General features: G+C 42.6%; 1 protein-coding gene across 2 annotated transcripts in view; it reads left to right on the top strand.

The window, feature by feature from the left end:
* LRBA (LPS responsive beige-like anchor protein) overlaps positions 1–16,412 on the top strand; it is a 939,113-nt gene that overhangs the window by 558,314 nt on the left and 364,387 nt on the right. For both annotated transcript variants that reach the window (XM_077477021.1, XM_077477022.1), the window contains exon 38: positions 16,203–16,346. In XM_077477021.1, the coding sequence (XP_077333147.1) occupies positions 16,203–16,346 (144 nt within the window). The remainder of the gene's footprint in view (positions 1–16,202; positions 16,347–16,412) is intronic.

Here is a 16,412-nt window from a genome sequence, read left to right as displayed (position 1 = left end):
GGTCCTAGTGTGGCACATCCACCATAGGATTAGATTTGTGGCTGCTGTCCCTGCTTCTCAGTGCATGGGGAATGCCAGCACCACACTGTACATCAGAGCTCTAGTCCGCGAGCTGCATGGCGGCAGTCGGCTTGTCTCTCCCTGTTGAACAGCGTGGCTGGAGTGTGGAGGGGTGGAACTTTTGTGTTCCAAGCTGGCCCACAAGAAGTACTCGGGGTCACTAACAGGGCATGTGACGTAGTTAGCGGGCACTGGAGATGCTAGTTCCTGTCTCTAAAACTGAGCAAACTGGGAGACTGGTGTTTAAAAAAAGTGAAACCCGGCAGAGGCTGCGGGCCATTACAGGGGAGGGATGGACTCCTCTGCAATACTTGCACAGGCAGCAGAAGCAGACCCCAACACCAGCACCTCACAGGTAAGCCTCAAGTGTATTTTTCTTGCAGATGCTGTGAGTGTTCTCCTCCTTCTAACCAGTAGGGACTAGGTGAAGGGGGGGCACGTTTTTCCTTTTCTCCTGCACAGGGTGTTATGGAGTGTATGTGGCATAAAATTCATTGGGGTCATTTGTTCTCTTGAAAAAGGTAAATAATCTCATGAAAAATGTAAATTGTTTCACTAAAATATGTTAACATCAGCGCTCCCTACCAACCTTTTTTAACTTGCACTAGTGAGTTTTCACTCAGTTTAGGGGCAGAAGCTTAATACTTTGTCACATTAAATAGTAGGCGCGGGATTCACTGTTTTGCATTTTGTTCTCTTGCAGGCCTAGACTCAGGACAATGCCCAAACACAGCCACCAAAAAGGAAATGTGCGGTTTGCGTAAACAAATTGAGCTCCTCCTGGAGCAAAGTATTTTGCCGCACCTGTATAGACAGCCTAGTTAAGGATGACCCGGTAGTCTCCTGTCAGAAAATGCTGACTTCTGTTAGAGATGAGCTTATGTCTACCTTTAGCTCATTTAAAACTCTAATTGACAAGATTCAAGTCCCCTCAGAGGTTCCATCTCCAGTTAGGACTTCAGCCAGTCCTAGCGCTCCACAGCAGAGTGCGGAGAGTGAAGACTCTGAGGCTGAAGCCGGATCTGCCCATTCTTCTCGGGAAGAAACAGGGTCAGCTACAGGGCCCAGGGAGAGAGAATCCGCAAAGGGCTTGAGATGCAAGTTGTCATTGGAAGATGTAGATGACTCATTAAAGGCATTCTATACGACACTTGATATAGAAGATTAGAATGTACAGTTGTCTAAACATGACCTCATGTACAATTTTTTGCATAAGAAAAAGGCTAGAGTTTTTTCCTTGCATAGTTCCCTACTTGATACTATCTAGCTGGAGTGGGAAAATCCAGAGAGAAAACCTTTCTTTTCCGGTAACCTAAAAAGGAGGTTTCCATTTGAAGAGTACACAGCGCAGCCATGGAACAAAAATGCTAAGTTAGGCGCACCTCATTCAAAAGTTGATATGACAGCTAGGACCTCGGGCTTAGTGAATTCAGCCAGAAGAAGCCTATGGCTTAAAACCTGGTCAGGCGACGCTGCCTCAAAGTTACGCCTATGTGGTCTTCCCTTAACAGGCAAACATCTTTTTGGCCCAGGTCTGCAAGAGGCGCTGGAACGCACGGCCGATAGAAAAAAAAGGTCTTTCCAGAGAATAAGAAAAAGCAGACAGCCAGAACATTTTCTTTATCGTACATCATGGGACACAGAGCCTTAAGTAATTACTTTATGGGTTTTGGGCCACCTTCAGGTGTTGACACTGGTATACCCTATACAGGAAGTTGACTCCCCTATATATTCCTTCCAGGAGTACCTCAGTTTTTTTCAGCAGTTTCTAAGGTGTTGGTCATGAGTGAAGATGTGGTCTGAGGAGCTCCAGGAGGGATTTAAAAAAAGTCCCTAACCAGATCCATCCACACCACTGTAGCCACAGGATGGTACCCTGGCCTCGCATAAGAATGAAGTTTGCCTGTAATGCTTCTCTTTGAGGGCTGGGCCATAGGGACCAGGATTATTTTTGGTTTTGCTACATCACCTAAAGTTGTCCTGAGGGGGTGCTATACAGGTCCAAAGGAGTGGAACCCCTATTAAAAGGGACCCAGTCTTTGAAGGTTTAACTACGCTGCCCGCCGTGATGGGTGAAGTCTGGATCTGTCTGTTTTCAGCAGGATCCTTCAGCGAGGAAAAGGTAAGCAAAAAGCTTAGGAACTACAACGTCCACCTATGCCTTTTCTTTCATATTTAAAGGGGTTGTAAAGCTTTGTTTTTTATTTTCTAAATAGGTTCCGTTAAGCTAGTGCATTGTTGGTTCACTTACCTTTTCCTTCGATTTCCCTTCTAAATGTTTTTTTTCTTTGTCTGAATTTCTCACTTCCTGTTTCTCCTCCTTTTCAAAGAAAATAAAGAAAAAAAATTAGGCACGTGACCCAACCATGAACTAGCTTAAAGGAACCTGTTTAGAAAATAAAAAACCTTTACAACCCCTTTAACATTAAGACATTAACAAAGTCTCCTCTAGAGGGAGTAATAATACACATACCCTTTCAATCTGTGCTACAACATCATATGTCCTAGCAGCTAGAGGGGGTTCTTTATTCTTCTCCCCCCAATTGGGAAACCGAGTAGCGGGGGGTACATGTATTGTGGTACATTGCATCTGTAAGCAGTTTTTGGAAGGCTGATTCACAAACTGCTAAGGTCCCCCCCCCCCCCCAGCAGTGAGGGGCGGCTTTCTAGCTTAACATTTATTACTTGCCATATGCAAAGAAACCAGACTGTAAGGAAGACAGTAACTCCGCAGGGCGGCTGCAGCCTCCTCTCCTCCTTCTGGTCTTTTTCTCAGACGCCAACGGGTTGAGGTTTTACTTTTGAAAGGAGGAGGGAGGGAGGGTCGAGGGAGGGGGTGTGGCTAAATCGGTCAGGCGCCGTGTGCGGATTCAGCATCCTTGTGAAAGCACACGGCTCACAGGCAATCAGGTTTACACGAGAGGGCTTAAAAGCTGCTGCTCTGAGAACTAAATGTGTCTATCAGAACAGCTGAAGCAAGAGCTGCCACAGGACACAGGAGCGCTGGAGCACTTGAGGGGTGTACATAGGCATTTTCAGTACAGGAAAAGACATTATTTAGCATTAGATTAATCTATGCTGCCATTGTTTTTCCTACTATTGCTCAGCAAATAGAACATTTCTTAGAGTGCCTCTGCCTTTGTGCTTAGCACTATGACTTCCAAGGTTAATACTAAGGCACCAAAAGTTTCACCCCAGCTGCTGGGAACTCCAGCCATGCCTCCACACTATCATCCTCTCCAGAGATATCAGATATGGCAAGCCAGGGTGAGTCTTTGTAACCGATTGGTGGGGAAACTGCTTCTCACACTTCAGCCCCTGTATATGTGACTGAAGGTGTATTTTCCTCTGCTCTGCAGGACTTAGAAGGAATATTAGCTGCTTTAATCGCATCCTCCATCCAGGGGCATCTGCCTGTAGGCAGAGGCGATGGCCTCCGCCGTCAGACTCTAGAGAAAAACCTCAGGGTCAGACCCAGGCACAAAAGAAGACCTGGGGCTGCAAATATGCAAAGCAGAATACTAAAGCCTTATCATGAAGAGGTGTCCCCCCTCACCAGAGTGGGGTGAAGACTTCTGAAATACGCAATATTTAATAATACTCTGAAAGTCTAATGCAAAGGGAAATTCAGGACAGATGAGTTCTCTCCACGGTGTTTAGGATACAAATTTGAATCTCTGGCGTTTTCACTGTCTCGTTTTCTAAGATCAAACGTTTCCAAGGATCCAGCGATAAGGCAATCCCTGTTTCAAGCATTAGACCGATTATTGGCTCAGGAAGTGGTCATATAGATCCCCACAGAACAGCAAGGTTTGGGGTTTTATTTAAACCTGTTTATGGTACAAAACCAAATGAGAATGTCGGACCCATTCTGGATCTAAGGAATCTAAATCTGTTCCTGAAGATCCGCTCCTTTCGCATGGAGTTAATCAAGTCAGTAGTTTACCTGCTCACCAGATGTTTCTGCGGTTCAAAGTAGAACAGCAGCACTTTCAGGTTGTAGCCTTGCCCTTCGGGCTAGCTACAGCACCCGGGTGTTCACAAAGGTGCTGGCCCCACCTCTAGCCAGGCTAAGGGCACAGGGCATAACAGTCTTGTCATACCTAGATGATCTGTTACTAGACCAGTCATTGGCTCGCTTGGAGCAAAGTGTATGCATTACAAACAGTTACCTGGAAAGTCTGGGTTGGATTCTCAACCTAGAGAAGTCCTCCTTAAAACCACTAAGAAAGCTGGAGTATTTGGGCCTGATCATAGATACAGCCCTCCAGCAAAGATCAGCTCCATACGAGAGCTGGTGTGGATGGTCAGGTCAAAAACAAAGCCCTCAATTTGCCTTTGCATGAGGTTGTTGGGAAACATGGTAGCTTCATTCAAAGCAGTTCCTTATGCCCAGTTCCATTTGAGACTGTTGCAAAATGGTATCCTGTCTGCTTGGACAGAATGGTCCAAGCTTTGGACTTGCCAATGCAGCTGTCCCCAAGAGTGTCCCAAAGCCTCAGTTGGTGGTTAACTCAGAATCTGCTGAAAGGAAAATCCTTCAGACCAATTATCTGGAAAGTAATGACAGATGCCAGCCTTTCAGGATGGGGAGCAGTACTAGAGAAGATGACTGTCCAGGGAAAGGGGTCAAGAACCGAAAGAGCCTTGCCCCTAGAGATTCAGGCAGTGCATCTGGCTCTGGAAACCTGGACCAATCTGACAATGCCACTGCTGTGACCTATATCAATCACCAAGGGAACACCAAGAGTCTCTCAGCTCAGAGAGAGCTGAACCCTATTCTAACTTGGGCAATAAAGAATGTCCCATGCCTATCAGCAGTTTTCATTCCGGAAGTAGAGAATTGGCAGGCAGACTACTTAAGTTGCCAGCAGTTATTCCTGGGGGAATGGTCTCTTCACCCCAATGTTTTTCAGGCTGTTTGCCAAAGATGGGGGACGTGAATCTTCTAGCATCCAGATTCAACATGAAATTAGTCAACTTTGTGTCCAGGACAAGGGGTCCACTGCCATTCACAACAGATGTGCTGGTAACCCAGTGGGATCAGTTCTCACTGATCTATGCATTCCCCTCTATTCAGTTGCTACCAGGACTTCTTTGCAGGATCAAGCTGGAAAGAAAGCCGGTAATTCTGGTAGAACCAGCATGTCACAGAAGGTCATGGCACACAGAAATCGTAAATATGGCAGTGGAGGGTCTATGGCCCATCACACTAAGGCCAGACCTGCTCTCACAGTGGCCAATGTTCCATCCTACTTTACGAACGCTAAATTTAATGGCTTGGCTATTGAAACCCACATTCTGATGGAACGTGGGCTTTTCGGGTAGGTTATTTCTACTTTGATTAGTGCAAGGAAACCAGCTTCCGGAACTATATATATTAGAGTTTGGAAGGCTTATGTTTCCTGGTGTGAATCCAAGGTTTGGCACCCTTGGAGATATATCACAGGCAGAATTCTTGCCCTTCTACAATTGGGCGTAGAGATAAAGTTGCCCATGAGTACTCTTAAGAGTCAAGTCTCAGCCTTATCGATTTTATTGCAAAGACTGCTTGCTACGCATTCTTTTTTCTGGGTTTTTATGCAAGGGGTGATGCGGATTAATTGGACAGTTAAATCACCTTTGAGCCCCTGGGACTTAAATTTAGTTTTGTCAGTATTACAAAAACAGCCATTTGAACTGATAGAGCATATTCCCTTTTCATGGCCAAACTCATTTAACACTCAACAACCTGCCAAGCCACAGTGACTCATGTCTCCCAGTGGGGAGGAAGATTGAGGGCTTTTCTCCCATAGTGGGCAGCAGTCACCAAGTTCATTCATCCTGCACCTAGTGACCAATGGTTAAAGGCTGTAATTTTCTTGCAAGCCACCAGAGCCATTATTGGTCACCTTCCTTCCCCAAGATTGGGTAAAAGCGAGGGCCCTGGGTCTCCAAATTGGAGACTTGATAGATCAAAAGGTCCTGATCTCAGCTCCCCGGTCGGATCAGGCAAGGGATTTTATTCCCATATATTTGTCATCTGAAAGCCATCAGGAAAATATTGGCTTATCCTGGACCTCCGGTCTCTAAACCGTTCGATCAAGTACAAGCACTTTTGTATGGAGACGGTGTTCGCAATCAAAAACCTGCTTTAACCAAACTGCTTTATGGCCACATTGTATTTTAGGGATGCCTATCTGCACATCCTTATTCATCCAGCCTTCCAAAGATGCCAAGATGGGACCGGATATTCCCTTCTGAGCCCCTAGAGGATATTTCAGTTAAGTTGCTAACCTTAAAAACAAATTTTCCTTGTGGCAATTACCTCAGCTCATAGGCTAAGTGAGTTACAAGCCCTATCTGTGAGGGAGCCTTTCCTAATTTAGGAGTAAATTAAAATGTTTAAGGTCAAAATGTTTCTTCTATATTTCCCTCTGGTATATAACACTAAGCTCCATAGTGGGTGTAATTTAAAAAAATATGTGGTATAATAGCTTCAGAGCACCGTTCAGCGCTCAGCTGACTGCCCGCCGATCTCCTTTCCTGATCTGATAGCTGCAGGGGAGGTGCTGGGAAACCCCCGCTGACGTCAGCCAAGATGAGGAGGGGGTAGAGACCGGCGGGCAGTCACATGAGCGTCAACCAGCGCTGTGAAGTGAGCTATTATACCACATATGTTTAAAAATGACATATACTGGGGAGCTTAATATTATACAATAGATGGAACTATAAAAGAAAAACTTTTTATTTATTTTTTTTAGAGCATAAGGGGAGGATGGGGGAGCTGACAAGCAGGGAGAAGGACCGGAGACGCAGACACAGCGAGCAGGGCTGCAGCTGACGGAGGCATGTACGCTGACAACGGTGTCGGGGCTCAGCAGCCCTGATTATCCTGCTCAGTGTACAGAGGGGAGGGCAGAAACTGGCAGGATCAGCCAGGTATTTCAGGTGATACGGGGGCCAAATTACACAGCACAAGCACTGTGCTGTACAACATGCTTTAAAGAAACTGGATCATTGTTTTGTTTTTTTTGGGTGGTTAACAAGCACTTTAAAGTAGAAGTCCAGTCAAATCCTTTTCTGAGGGGGCATCGATCCAGCCACATGATCGGCTCCCAGCACAGTTTCGGAGTAGAGGAGTACGGCCATAAACAAATTCCCTAAGCCTATGGCTGAAGCTGGCCGCTGGAGAGATCAAATGACTGGACCAGAGCATGCCCAGAATATGTAGGGATAGACATCTTTTCTTTACAGGGTAGTTTGTCTAGGGCTTGGAATAGGGGTGGGAGCATTTTAAGACTTAAGCAGGATATGCTTAGCCTTCTACTTTAAGTAAGCACTTATTTTCTTGGATCTGTTTAAAATAAAAAAGGGGGTGGAGATTGTTTTGATATTTAAAAATACATTGACCTCATTTTATTCGGCTGTGTTGAGTAGTGCCTGCAGTATCTGGGAAAAAAAATGCAGATATTTCTATAGCAATAGCAATTTCACTGAAATAGTAATGCTCTGTAACTTGTCAAAATGAAATATGTCAGGGAGGATATAGAAGAAAACAGATACGCATATAGTGTAGGCAGATACAGGATGAGAATGCCTGATGTGCTATTATTTATATATATAATGTGTGTGTGTGTATGTGTGTATATATATATATATATGTGTGTGTGTATGCGTTTTTTTTTTTATCCTTAAAGTGCAATCAAGTTCATCTTGTTCTACTCTGAAATGAACAATGTAGTCCTAGACTTAAGAAATTCCAAAATTAAGATCCTCTTTTAAGATCTATACTGAAATGATATGACTGTAGCATCCGTCTGAAATTTTCTGAATAGTTGGGAACATATCACATGTCATTGGCGGTAAGAGTCCTGCAAATTTCAACTACCAGTGTTTTTGGTATAAAGGTCTGTTCTATCCTACTGTAATGCACCAAGCACAGTGCAATACATATGGGTGGCATTCATTTTAAATGGCAACCCAACACACAGTTGTGCAAACAGCCATTAGCTAGAAACTGAATTCTGATTTTACTTTGTGGACAAAACAAACTCTTGTACTTCATTTTGTACAGTGCATCCGGAAGGTATTCACAGAGCTTTACCTTTTCCACATTTTATGTTACAGCATTATTCCAAAATGTATTCAATTCATTCTTTTCCTCAAAGTTCTACAAACAATACCCCATAATGACAACATAAAAGATATCTGAAATATTTGCAAATTTATTTAAAATAAAAAACAAAAAATCACATGTACATTAGTGTATAAGGTGCCAAAGGTGCTCAATACTTTGAAGCACCTTTGGCACCAAATACAGTATGATGCTACAAGCTTGGCACACCTATATTTGGCTAGTTTCTCCCATAAATGTCCTTGAGTGGCCCAGCTAGAGTGGCCTGCTGTAGCTGGGCCACTCAAGGACATTTACAGAGTTGTCCTGTGGCCACTCCTTTGTTATCTTGGCTGTATGCTTAGGGTCATTGTCATGTTGGACAATGAACCTTTGCCCCACTCTGATGTCCTCAGCACATTGCTGCATTTATCTTTCCCTCAATCCTGACTAGTCTTGCAGTTCCTGCCACTGAAAAACATCCCCACAGAATGATGCTGCTACCACCACACTTCACTGTAAGGATGGTATTGGCCAGGTGATGAGTGGTGCCTGTTTTCCTCCAGATGAAACGCTTGTCAATCAGGTCAAAGAGTTTATTTTATTTCAGGTACTTGTATAGCGCTGTCAATTTATGCAGCACTTTACATATAGTTTGTACATTTGCATCAGTCCCTGCTCTCAAGGATCTTACAATCTAAGGTCCCTAACCCACATTCATACATACACACACTAGGGCCAATTTAGACAGGATCCAGTTAACCTACCAGCATGTCTTTGGCGTGTGGGAGGAAACCAGAGTAACTGGGGGAAACCCACGTAGGCACAGGTAGGTAGTGTCTTTGTTGGGATTCAAACCATCGACTATCTTGGTGTTAGGCAAAAGTGCTAACCACCACCACTGTGCTGCCCATAAGTTCAATCTTGGTTTCATCTCATGGTCTGAGAGTTCTTCAGGTGCCTTTTGGCAAACTCCAGTCATGCTGTCATGTGCTTTCACTGAGGAGTGGCTTCCGTCTGGCCACTCCTACCATACAGGCCTGATTGATGGAGTGCTGCAGAGATGATTGTTCTTCTGGAAGGTTCTCCTCTCTCCACAGAGAAATGCTGGAGCTCTGTCAGAGTGACCATTAGGGCTCTTGGTCACCTCCCTGACTATGGCCCTTCTTCCCCGATTGCTCAGTTTGGCCAGGTGGCCCGCCCTAGCAAGAGTCCTGGTGGTCCCAAGCTTCCTCCATTTACAGATGATGGAGGCCACTCTGCTGATTAGGGCCTTCAATGCTGCAGACATTTTTCTGTACCCTTCCCCAGATCTGTGCTTTGATATAATCCTGTCTTGGAGGTCTACAGACAATTCCTTGGACTTCATGGCTTGGTTTGTGCTCTAACATGCACTGTTAACTGCGGGACCTTATATAGACATTGTGTGTGCCTTTCCAAATCGTGTCCAATCAACTGAATTTACCACAGGTGGACTCCAATAAAGTTGTAGAAACATCTTAAGGATGATCAGTGGAAACAGGATACACCTGAGCTCAATTTTGAGTGTCATGGCAAAGGCTGTGAATACTTATGTACATGTAATTTTTTATTTTTTTTTGCAAAGATTTGAAACAAACTTCTTTCATGTTGTCAATATTGGGTAATGTTTGTAGAATTTTGAGGATAATAATTAATTGAATCCATTTTGGAATAGGTCTGTATTATAACAAAATGTGGAAAAAGTGAAGTGATGTAAATACTTTCCGGATGTACTGTATTTGGCCTAATTTATGACCTTAAGATTGTAGCTGAATATTCTGTACTCCAATTATTTTCCTAATACACTTCTGGAGCAAAGCAGAGAGCAAATACAGTGCATCCAGAAAGTATTCACAATCGGTCCCATGTTGTATTTTTTTTCCATTCAGCCCTGACCGTTCAGTAAGCTTCAAACTTCTGATGCAGAGACCATTCTGGCTCTCATACAGTGAAGGCTATGCCTATAAAATATTGTGTATTCTATTCACAGAATATGCAGCATTCTGTGGGTGGGCTAGGTGGCGATCATACACTTCATCCACTCCTCCCCTCGTCCAGTCACAGAACACCTTACATTGTGTGTTAAGAATACAAGATGTTTTTTTGAAAGGAGGGCGGCTGTGAACAACCCATATAACCTTTACGGTATGCACTGCCTGAGAGCCACAGCAGAAAGGGTCGGCAACTACTGTGCTGCCTGAATAAAATTACCAGTTATAACTAATGGAGCACAATATGGGACATTGAACATACATCATTAGAGGTGATTTACTGGTACATGGCATACCCTCCCCTGCCAGTGCTAGATTCACCTGTTTTTAATCTAGCAAAAGTTTGGCTGTGCAGTATGTTGCCACCAGTAACTATTTGTCAAATTATGTGCTCAATACTCTATTTTTAGCTTTATCGAACGTTTGTATTTTGCCAGAGCATAGAGTGGGCTCTGCATAGGAGTAAAAGTAAAGTGCAGAACACAAGGGAAGCATGCCCTGCTTGGAAGACTGACAAATGGCTGGCAGTGCCAACATACTGCACAGCCCATATCTCGATGGATGAGGGACAGGTAAGTGTAATGGTAGCTGTAAACCTTTAAATTTTATTATTTGATTGATGTGCAATTCAATCAAAATGATTGAGTTAAAAAATGATCAAATAATCATAAATTTCCTTCCAGTTTATCTAGGTTTGGTTTAAATCGGATTCAAACTGAGTTGATCATACAAGGCAAATAATGACCCATTGTTTTTGCATCGGTCAACAGCGCTGATCATATTTCGATCTATCGGATTATGTGGTTATTTTCTATTTATTGAATACCATATCCCCGTGTGTGGCATATTATATAAATGATTGTTGCCTCCGCACTACCCATTGATAGTGCAATCAATAACACAGAAAATCTGATTGCGGTTAGCACTGACATGTATTCCCGCTCCAATGGTAATAATCCTTGAAAAAGTGCTGTGCAATCACAATATAATCAAAAGAATGTGCGAATGCAATATGACCTAAATAGGGATATTATATCAATTGATTATATTGTTGGCTATTGAGCCACTTTTTTTAACGGGAGAGCTTGTTTAGAAAATCAATACTTTATCAATGTGTAGGTACCATAAAGGTTAAATTCAGACCGCAACACACCACTCCAATGCAGCACATCACACTGCGCTCTCCCCTTTTTTTTTTTTTTTTGTTTTGTATGAACTTTGAAGTGTACAAAATGTACACTTCATTCACGGCAATGTACAGCAGTGCATTGCTGTATGGTTCGGCACTGTGATAAAATGCAGCATATCTACATCTTTTTGCAGCACACTGCAGCGCAGCCCTAGGCCGCATTGCAGTGTGAATGGGACATGTAGGAAAAGTTGTTTCCTGTGTCCCTGCAGTGACAGATGTTTTACCCTGCGGTAAAACATCTGTCATTGTATATAAAGTGAAGGGCCATACACATGGAAGGGCCGTGACAGAGAAAAGTCTGCCGATCAGCATCCGATCAGTGCTTTCAGCCAGTGGTTGAGAGTGCTGACCAATGTATTCTGCTACAGGGGGAGGGGGAAACAATAGCTCAGCGGGGGAGATCAATGTACTAACATCAGAATGTTAGTACAGCAGCTACTGCTGAGCTCTTCTGTTTTTTTGTTCAGCCCACAGGGTAGAGCGAAAAAAAAACAAATAAAAAAAAAAAAAACAACTTTGTGTAGTCTTTAGTTTGTAAGGTTTTGGGGTGACTGCAGTATAAATGTAACTGGTAAAAGCTTTTCAGATGCTTTGCTAAAGCTTGGTGTTATGTACATTTCTTTTTTTACAAGCTGAAGCCCGTATGTGCCGGGATTAAATTAGTTTGGGTATTTTATTTTCAATGTTTCAATAAGAGCAATAAGACACAAGTGAGCAGGTAAATGATATTTCCATGCTAAATGTATTTTAATTATTTACTTTTGGAAAAGCATAGCAAAAGATTCACTGCCGTCTTTTTTTATTTTTTTTATTTATGAAATGTATACAAGACTATCAGTGTGTAATGTCCCAAAATGGTTTCTATATTACATTTGTTTCCTGAGTTCTAAACTATCCCATGGTTCAGTGCGTCTGACTTCACAAAGAATTGCATATTCCAGATACGCTGCTGTAGGGTCAATGGTATAGGCCCGCACTGCTCTGGGGATTTGCCGTATTTAAGCAGATTGCAGTGTGAGAAAGTGACGCTTCCAGTGCCAGGGAGGAAACGTTGACATCTTCTTGAAACGATGATGAAGCCTACAAAGTCTAGACTTGGTTTCTAAAACTATAGATATTTTACGGCCAGTTCTAAATGCAATCATTATCCTTTAATTTGTGCTCAGGGTAGCTGCACTCTAATTGCTGGAAGAAAAGAAAAGAAAGTCCTGCGGCAGAGCACTATTAGGCCACTGAGAATTGTGAAAGGCCCCAGCCCATGTGGTGTGTATTAGAGCAATGTTGGTAATTTCACTGCTGCTAACTTAAAATCCTCCAGGGGGAGTTAATTACAGGAAAACCATTCCAAATATCAATAAGCTGCATATTTTCCATGACAAGGGGTTTCTCGGCTCAGGTTGAACAATTGCAAAATGTTGCACATATGCTACCTTAACAAACTGGAATGGTGTTTCATTTCTAGCAGTATTAGGGGCTCTCCTCCTCCTCCTCCTTGCATGGCAGACTTGTAGCTTTGGGGAGTTTTATTTATGTAAAGACAAGTGTTCTCACGAGGGGGGTGGACATTTTTTCCTAGCACCTTTTGACTGAAAGTTAGCAATACAGGCCACAGGCTTGTACAGGCTGCTTTGTGTTGTACTGATAGCGCCTTCAACAACATCTATTGGCTGCTGGGGGATCTGGTCTCCAAACATTCTGTATTAAAGGTCAAAAAGAATTACTTGAGGGAAAAAAACGATTCTGTTGAACTGTGGGCTGATGTGGCATTTGATAAATAGCAGTACTAGCTTGACAGTTGAGTTTTATTTTTAAATAAATTGTAGGATTGCCCTTGTGCACCTGAATCTAACGGCACAATGTTGTGGGTTTGTTTTTGTTTTATTGGTAATATTTGATGGTAGAAATGTTGACATCATGAAATGTTGAGATCTTCATTCTGGAAATTTTCATTAACTCCTATGTTGAATTTGGTCACAAGAGGGTTTAAGGAGAACTGTTCAAGACAGCATTACAAATCATGAGTTGAATGCTTTAGTTGTATTGTGACAGTCAAATATTTGTGGAACAGTAGTTGTAATTGATTTAAAGAGACTGTTGGGGATTAAAAAAAGCAAACTTTAAAGAATATGTAAACTCATCATTTCATATTCCTGTTATTTGCCTGCTGCACCATGTACTTGTGTGAGAAAAGTATCCTATTATCTTTGTATTGTTTCCTTTGTGTGAAATACCTGTTGTTCCTGCTAGTCCCTCTGCTTTCCTATCAAAAACTGGCCACACAAGGCACAAGAGCACAGCGTGGTCAGTTTTCTGGCTGTGCTGAGAATTCAATCTGCTCTTTCCAATGATCAGACTTGCCTTGACACAGGCCCCCCTTCAAAGCCTTTCACTTGGAAGATCCATGTGCTGCTGTTTCTTCTCTGAGAGTTTGATATGGCGGAGAACAGAGCTAATGTGATCACACTTAAATGGGGGAGCGGGGTATTTATAATGACTTTTATGTGTATACAGAAATGTTTTGCCTTGCTTTAGCACAGTCCTAATTCCATACCCACTTCCTCTTCTTACCTCCTTGCATATGCCTATTGGTTAGTGAGGCCAATAAGATTGGATAACTCCAGACCAAAATCCCAACGTTCAGTAAAACTATAACATAGTAGCCATTACACATTTTGCAATACTGCCTAACAGTAAATATTTCTATATTTATTCCTTTTCACGCTTCTTTTGTGTTTTAAAGGGGTTGTAAACCCTTGTGGTTTTTCACCTTAATGCATTCTATGCATTAAGGTGAAAAACATTTTTCTCATGTTGTAGCCCCCCAGACCCCCCATTTTACTTACCTGAGCCCTGTCTTCCTGGCCCTGGGGGCGAGCACACCAGCTATGGCTGGTGTCTCGTGTCCTGATTTGATAGATTAAAAGCAGCACAGGCATTGGCTCCCACTACTGTCAATCAAATCCATTTGCGGGGGCCCTGAGTGCTGCTTTGTGTCAATAGAGGCTGAAGCAGGACACAGGAGCATGCTCGCACAGGTGTCCCAAAGGAGAGCGCTTCTCCATCGGGGCACTCGAGAGGAGGAGGAGCCACCAGTTCTGCTGGGGTACCCCAGAAGAGGTGGATCAGGGTCCCTATATTTTTAAATAACAGAGGGTTTAGTAACCCTTTAGGGGAATTTATTTTAAGTAAACTAGTGGCAGGGGGTGGGACTAATGTTTGACTTACCTCCACTGGGATGCAGAAACAGATTTGAATAATGACACAAACACTAATAGGGGGAAATTCCCTGTACTTCAGCAGTACTGTAAGAGTAGACATTGTTTAGGGCCTCGCATATTTATGTTAAAGTAGACCTTCAGTCATTTTTTTTCAACTTTCCATATATTAAATCTTCTGCTCTTGTTGTTTTAACTTTAGATAGTAAAAAGCTGCCACAGTTAAAATGGCTGCAGCCAGACTTGGTAGAGGGAGATTTCTGCGGCATATTAGGCAAGTACAGAATCACAGTATATATAAAATATGTAGCGTGGGTGGAGGAAAGCTTCAGAATGGTACATTTTTTGATTACTAATTATGTGAGCAGACTGCAGTTCCTCTTTAAGTTATTAACCCCTCTAGCGGTAATCCCGAGTCTGGCTCGGGTTAGGAATTTACTGATAGGAGCGGTAACCCCGAGCCACACTCGGGATGGCTTCGCTGGATGCAGGGGAGGACACAGGGAGAGTTACTTACCTTGTCCCCTGGATCCAGCGATGTCCGCCGCGCTGTGTGATTGAGCCGTCCTCCGCTCGATTCACAGTGCCGAATGCCGCCGAGCTCCGTTCCCTACGGCGCACGGGAGCGGAGAACGGCGGCAAATTCAAAAAAGTAAAAACACCCAAAACACACACAGCACTGTAATCTTACAGATTACAGTGCTGTATTAAAAAATGCACACCCCCTTTGTCCCTAGTGGTCTGCAGTGCCCTGCATGCACTTTTATATTATAAATACTGTTTTTTACTGCCTGGAATTTGGAGATTGTCCATAGCAACCAAAAAGTGTCAATTTTTCAGTGTTTTAGGATTTGATTACATTATTGAATAATTTTTATTATTCTTTATTATATTATAAACTTTATCATACCCGGGATGTCTGCTAGACTCTGGTTTGAACAGATTTAAGAGCGTTATTACTAAGAATTACAGGACTACAAAATAAAAGCCAGATTTCTGTGCAAAATAATTGTACCGCTTTCAGCACCTAATTCCAGACTGAATCATACCACCAGGGAGGTTAAGGCATTTTCAATATTCATAATGCATATAATTAACATTAAAGTGGTAAAGACCTAGTGCATAGCACCTGATACTAAATCCAACAATAATTCTGACCAAAATCATTCTTGAAGCCAGTTTGTTTTTATGTTTCAGACTGTACCTTCTAATGTACTACACCTATATCTATGTTGTGTTCTCCCTATGGAGCAACTAGAAAATGTCTGTGCATTGGTAAAAAAAATAAGCTACATTGTTAAATATACAGTTGTACACTCTGAAGAAAATGCTTTTCTGGGGAAAAGAACAAATGAAAATATGCATAGGGCAGAAGTTTCCTTATTTTCAACCCATTGACTTTGTTCAACAAAAGAGCCATAAGAGGACCTGTAAAATATCCACTCAATTTTTCAAATTTTGTGTGGGCCCTTACAGGACATGGTTGTTAGTTTTTGTAGTCAGTTGTATAATGTGTCCAATAATAATAATGTTTGCCCACATTTTGTATCCTCTTTCTTCGACCTGTGGGTAATAGGATTTTCTGTATCCCTTATGTTTACCTCTTCTGAAATTACTTCTACTTGTAGATCGAGAAGATGCCCTTGTGAAAGGAAAACAATCCATCAGGAACCAAGTTGTGGGAAGTCAAAACGTAGAGAGTGATAGCCTTTTGGAAGGGGATGATGACACTTTGTCTTCACTGGAGGAGAAGGACCTTGAAAACGCGACAGGTAACCTGAAACCTCATTTTATTGATAGAAAATCCCTCCATTCACTACTTGTCTCTATCTGTTATA

The sequence above is a fragment of the Lithobates pipiens genome, unplaced genomic scaffold, assembly GCF_037356315.1.
Source record: "Lithobates pipiens isolate NorthernLeopardFrog02 unplaced genomic scaffold, aLitPip1_a1.2 Scaffold_13, whole genome shotgun sequence".
Taxonomy (NCBI): Eukaryota; Metazoa; Chordata; class Amphibia; order Anura; family Ranidae; genus Lithobates; species Lithobates pipiens.
The sequence above is the reverse complement of the archived record's forward strand: the minus strand, read 5'-3'. Positions and strand labels throughout refer to the sequence as shown.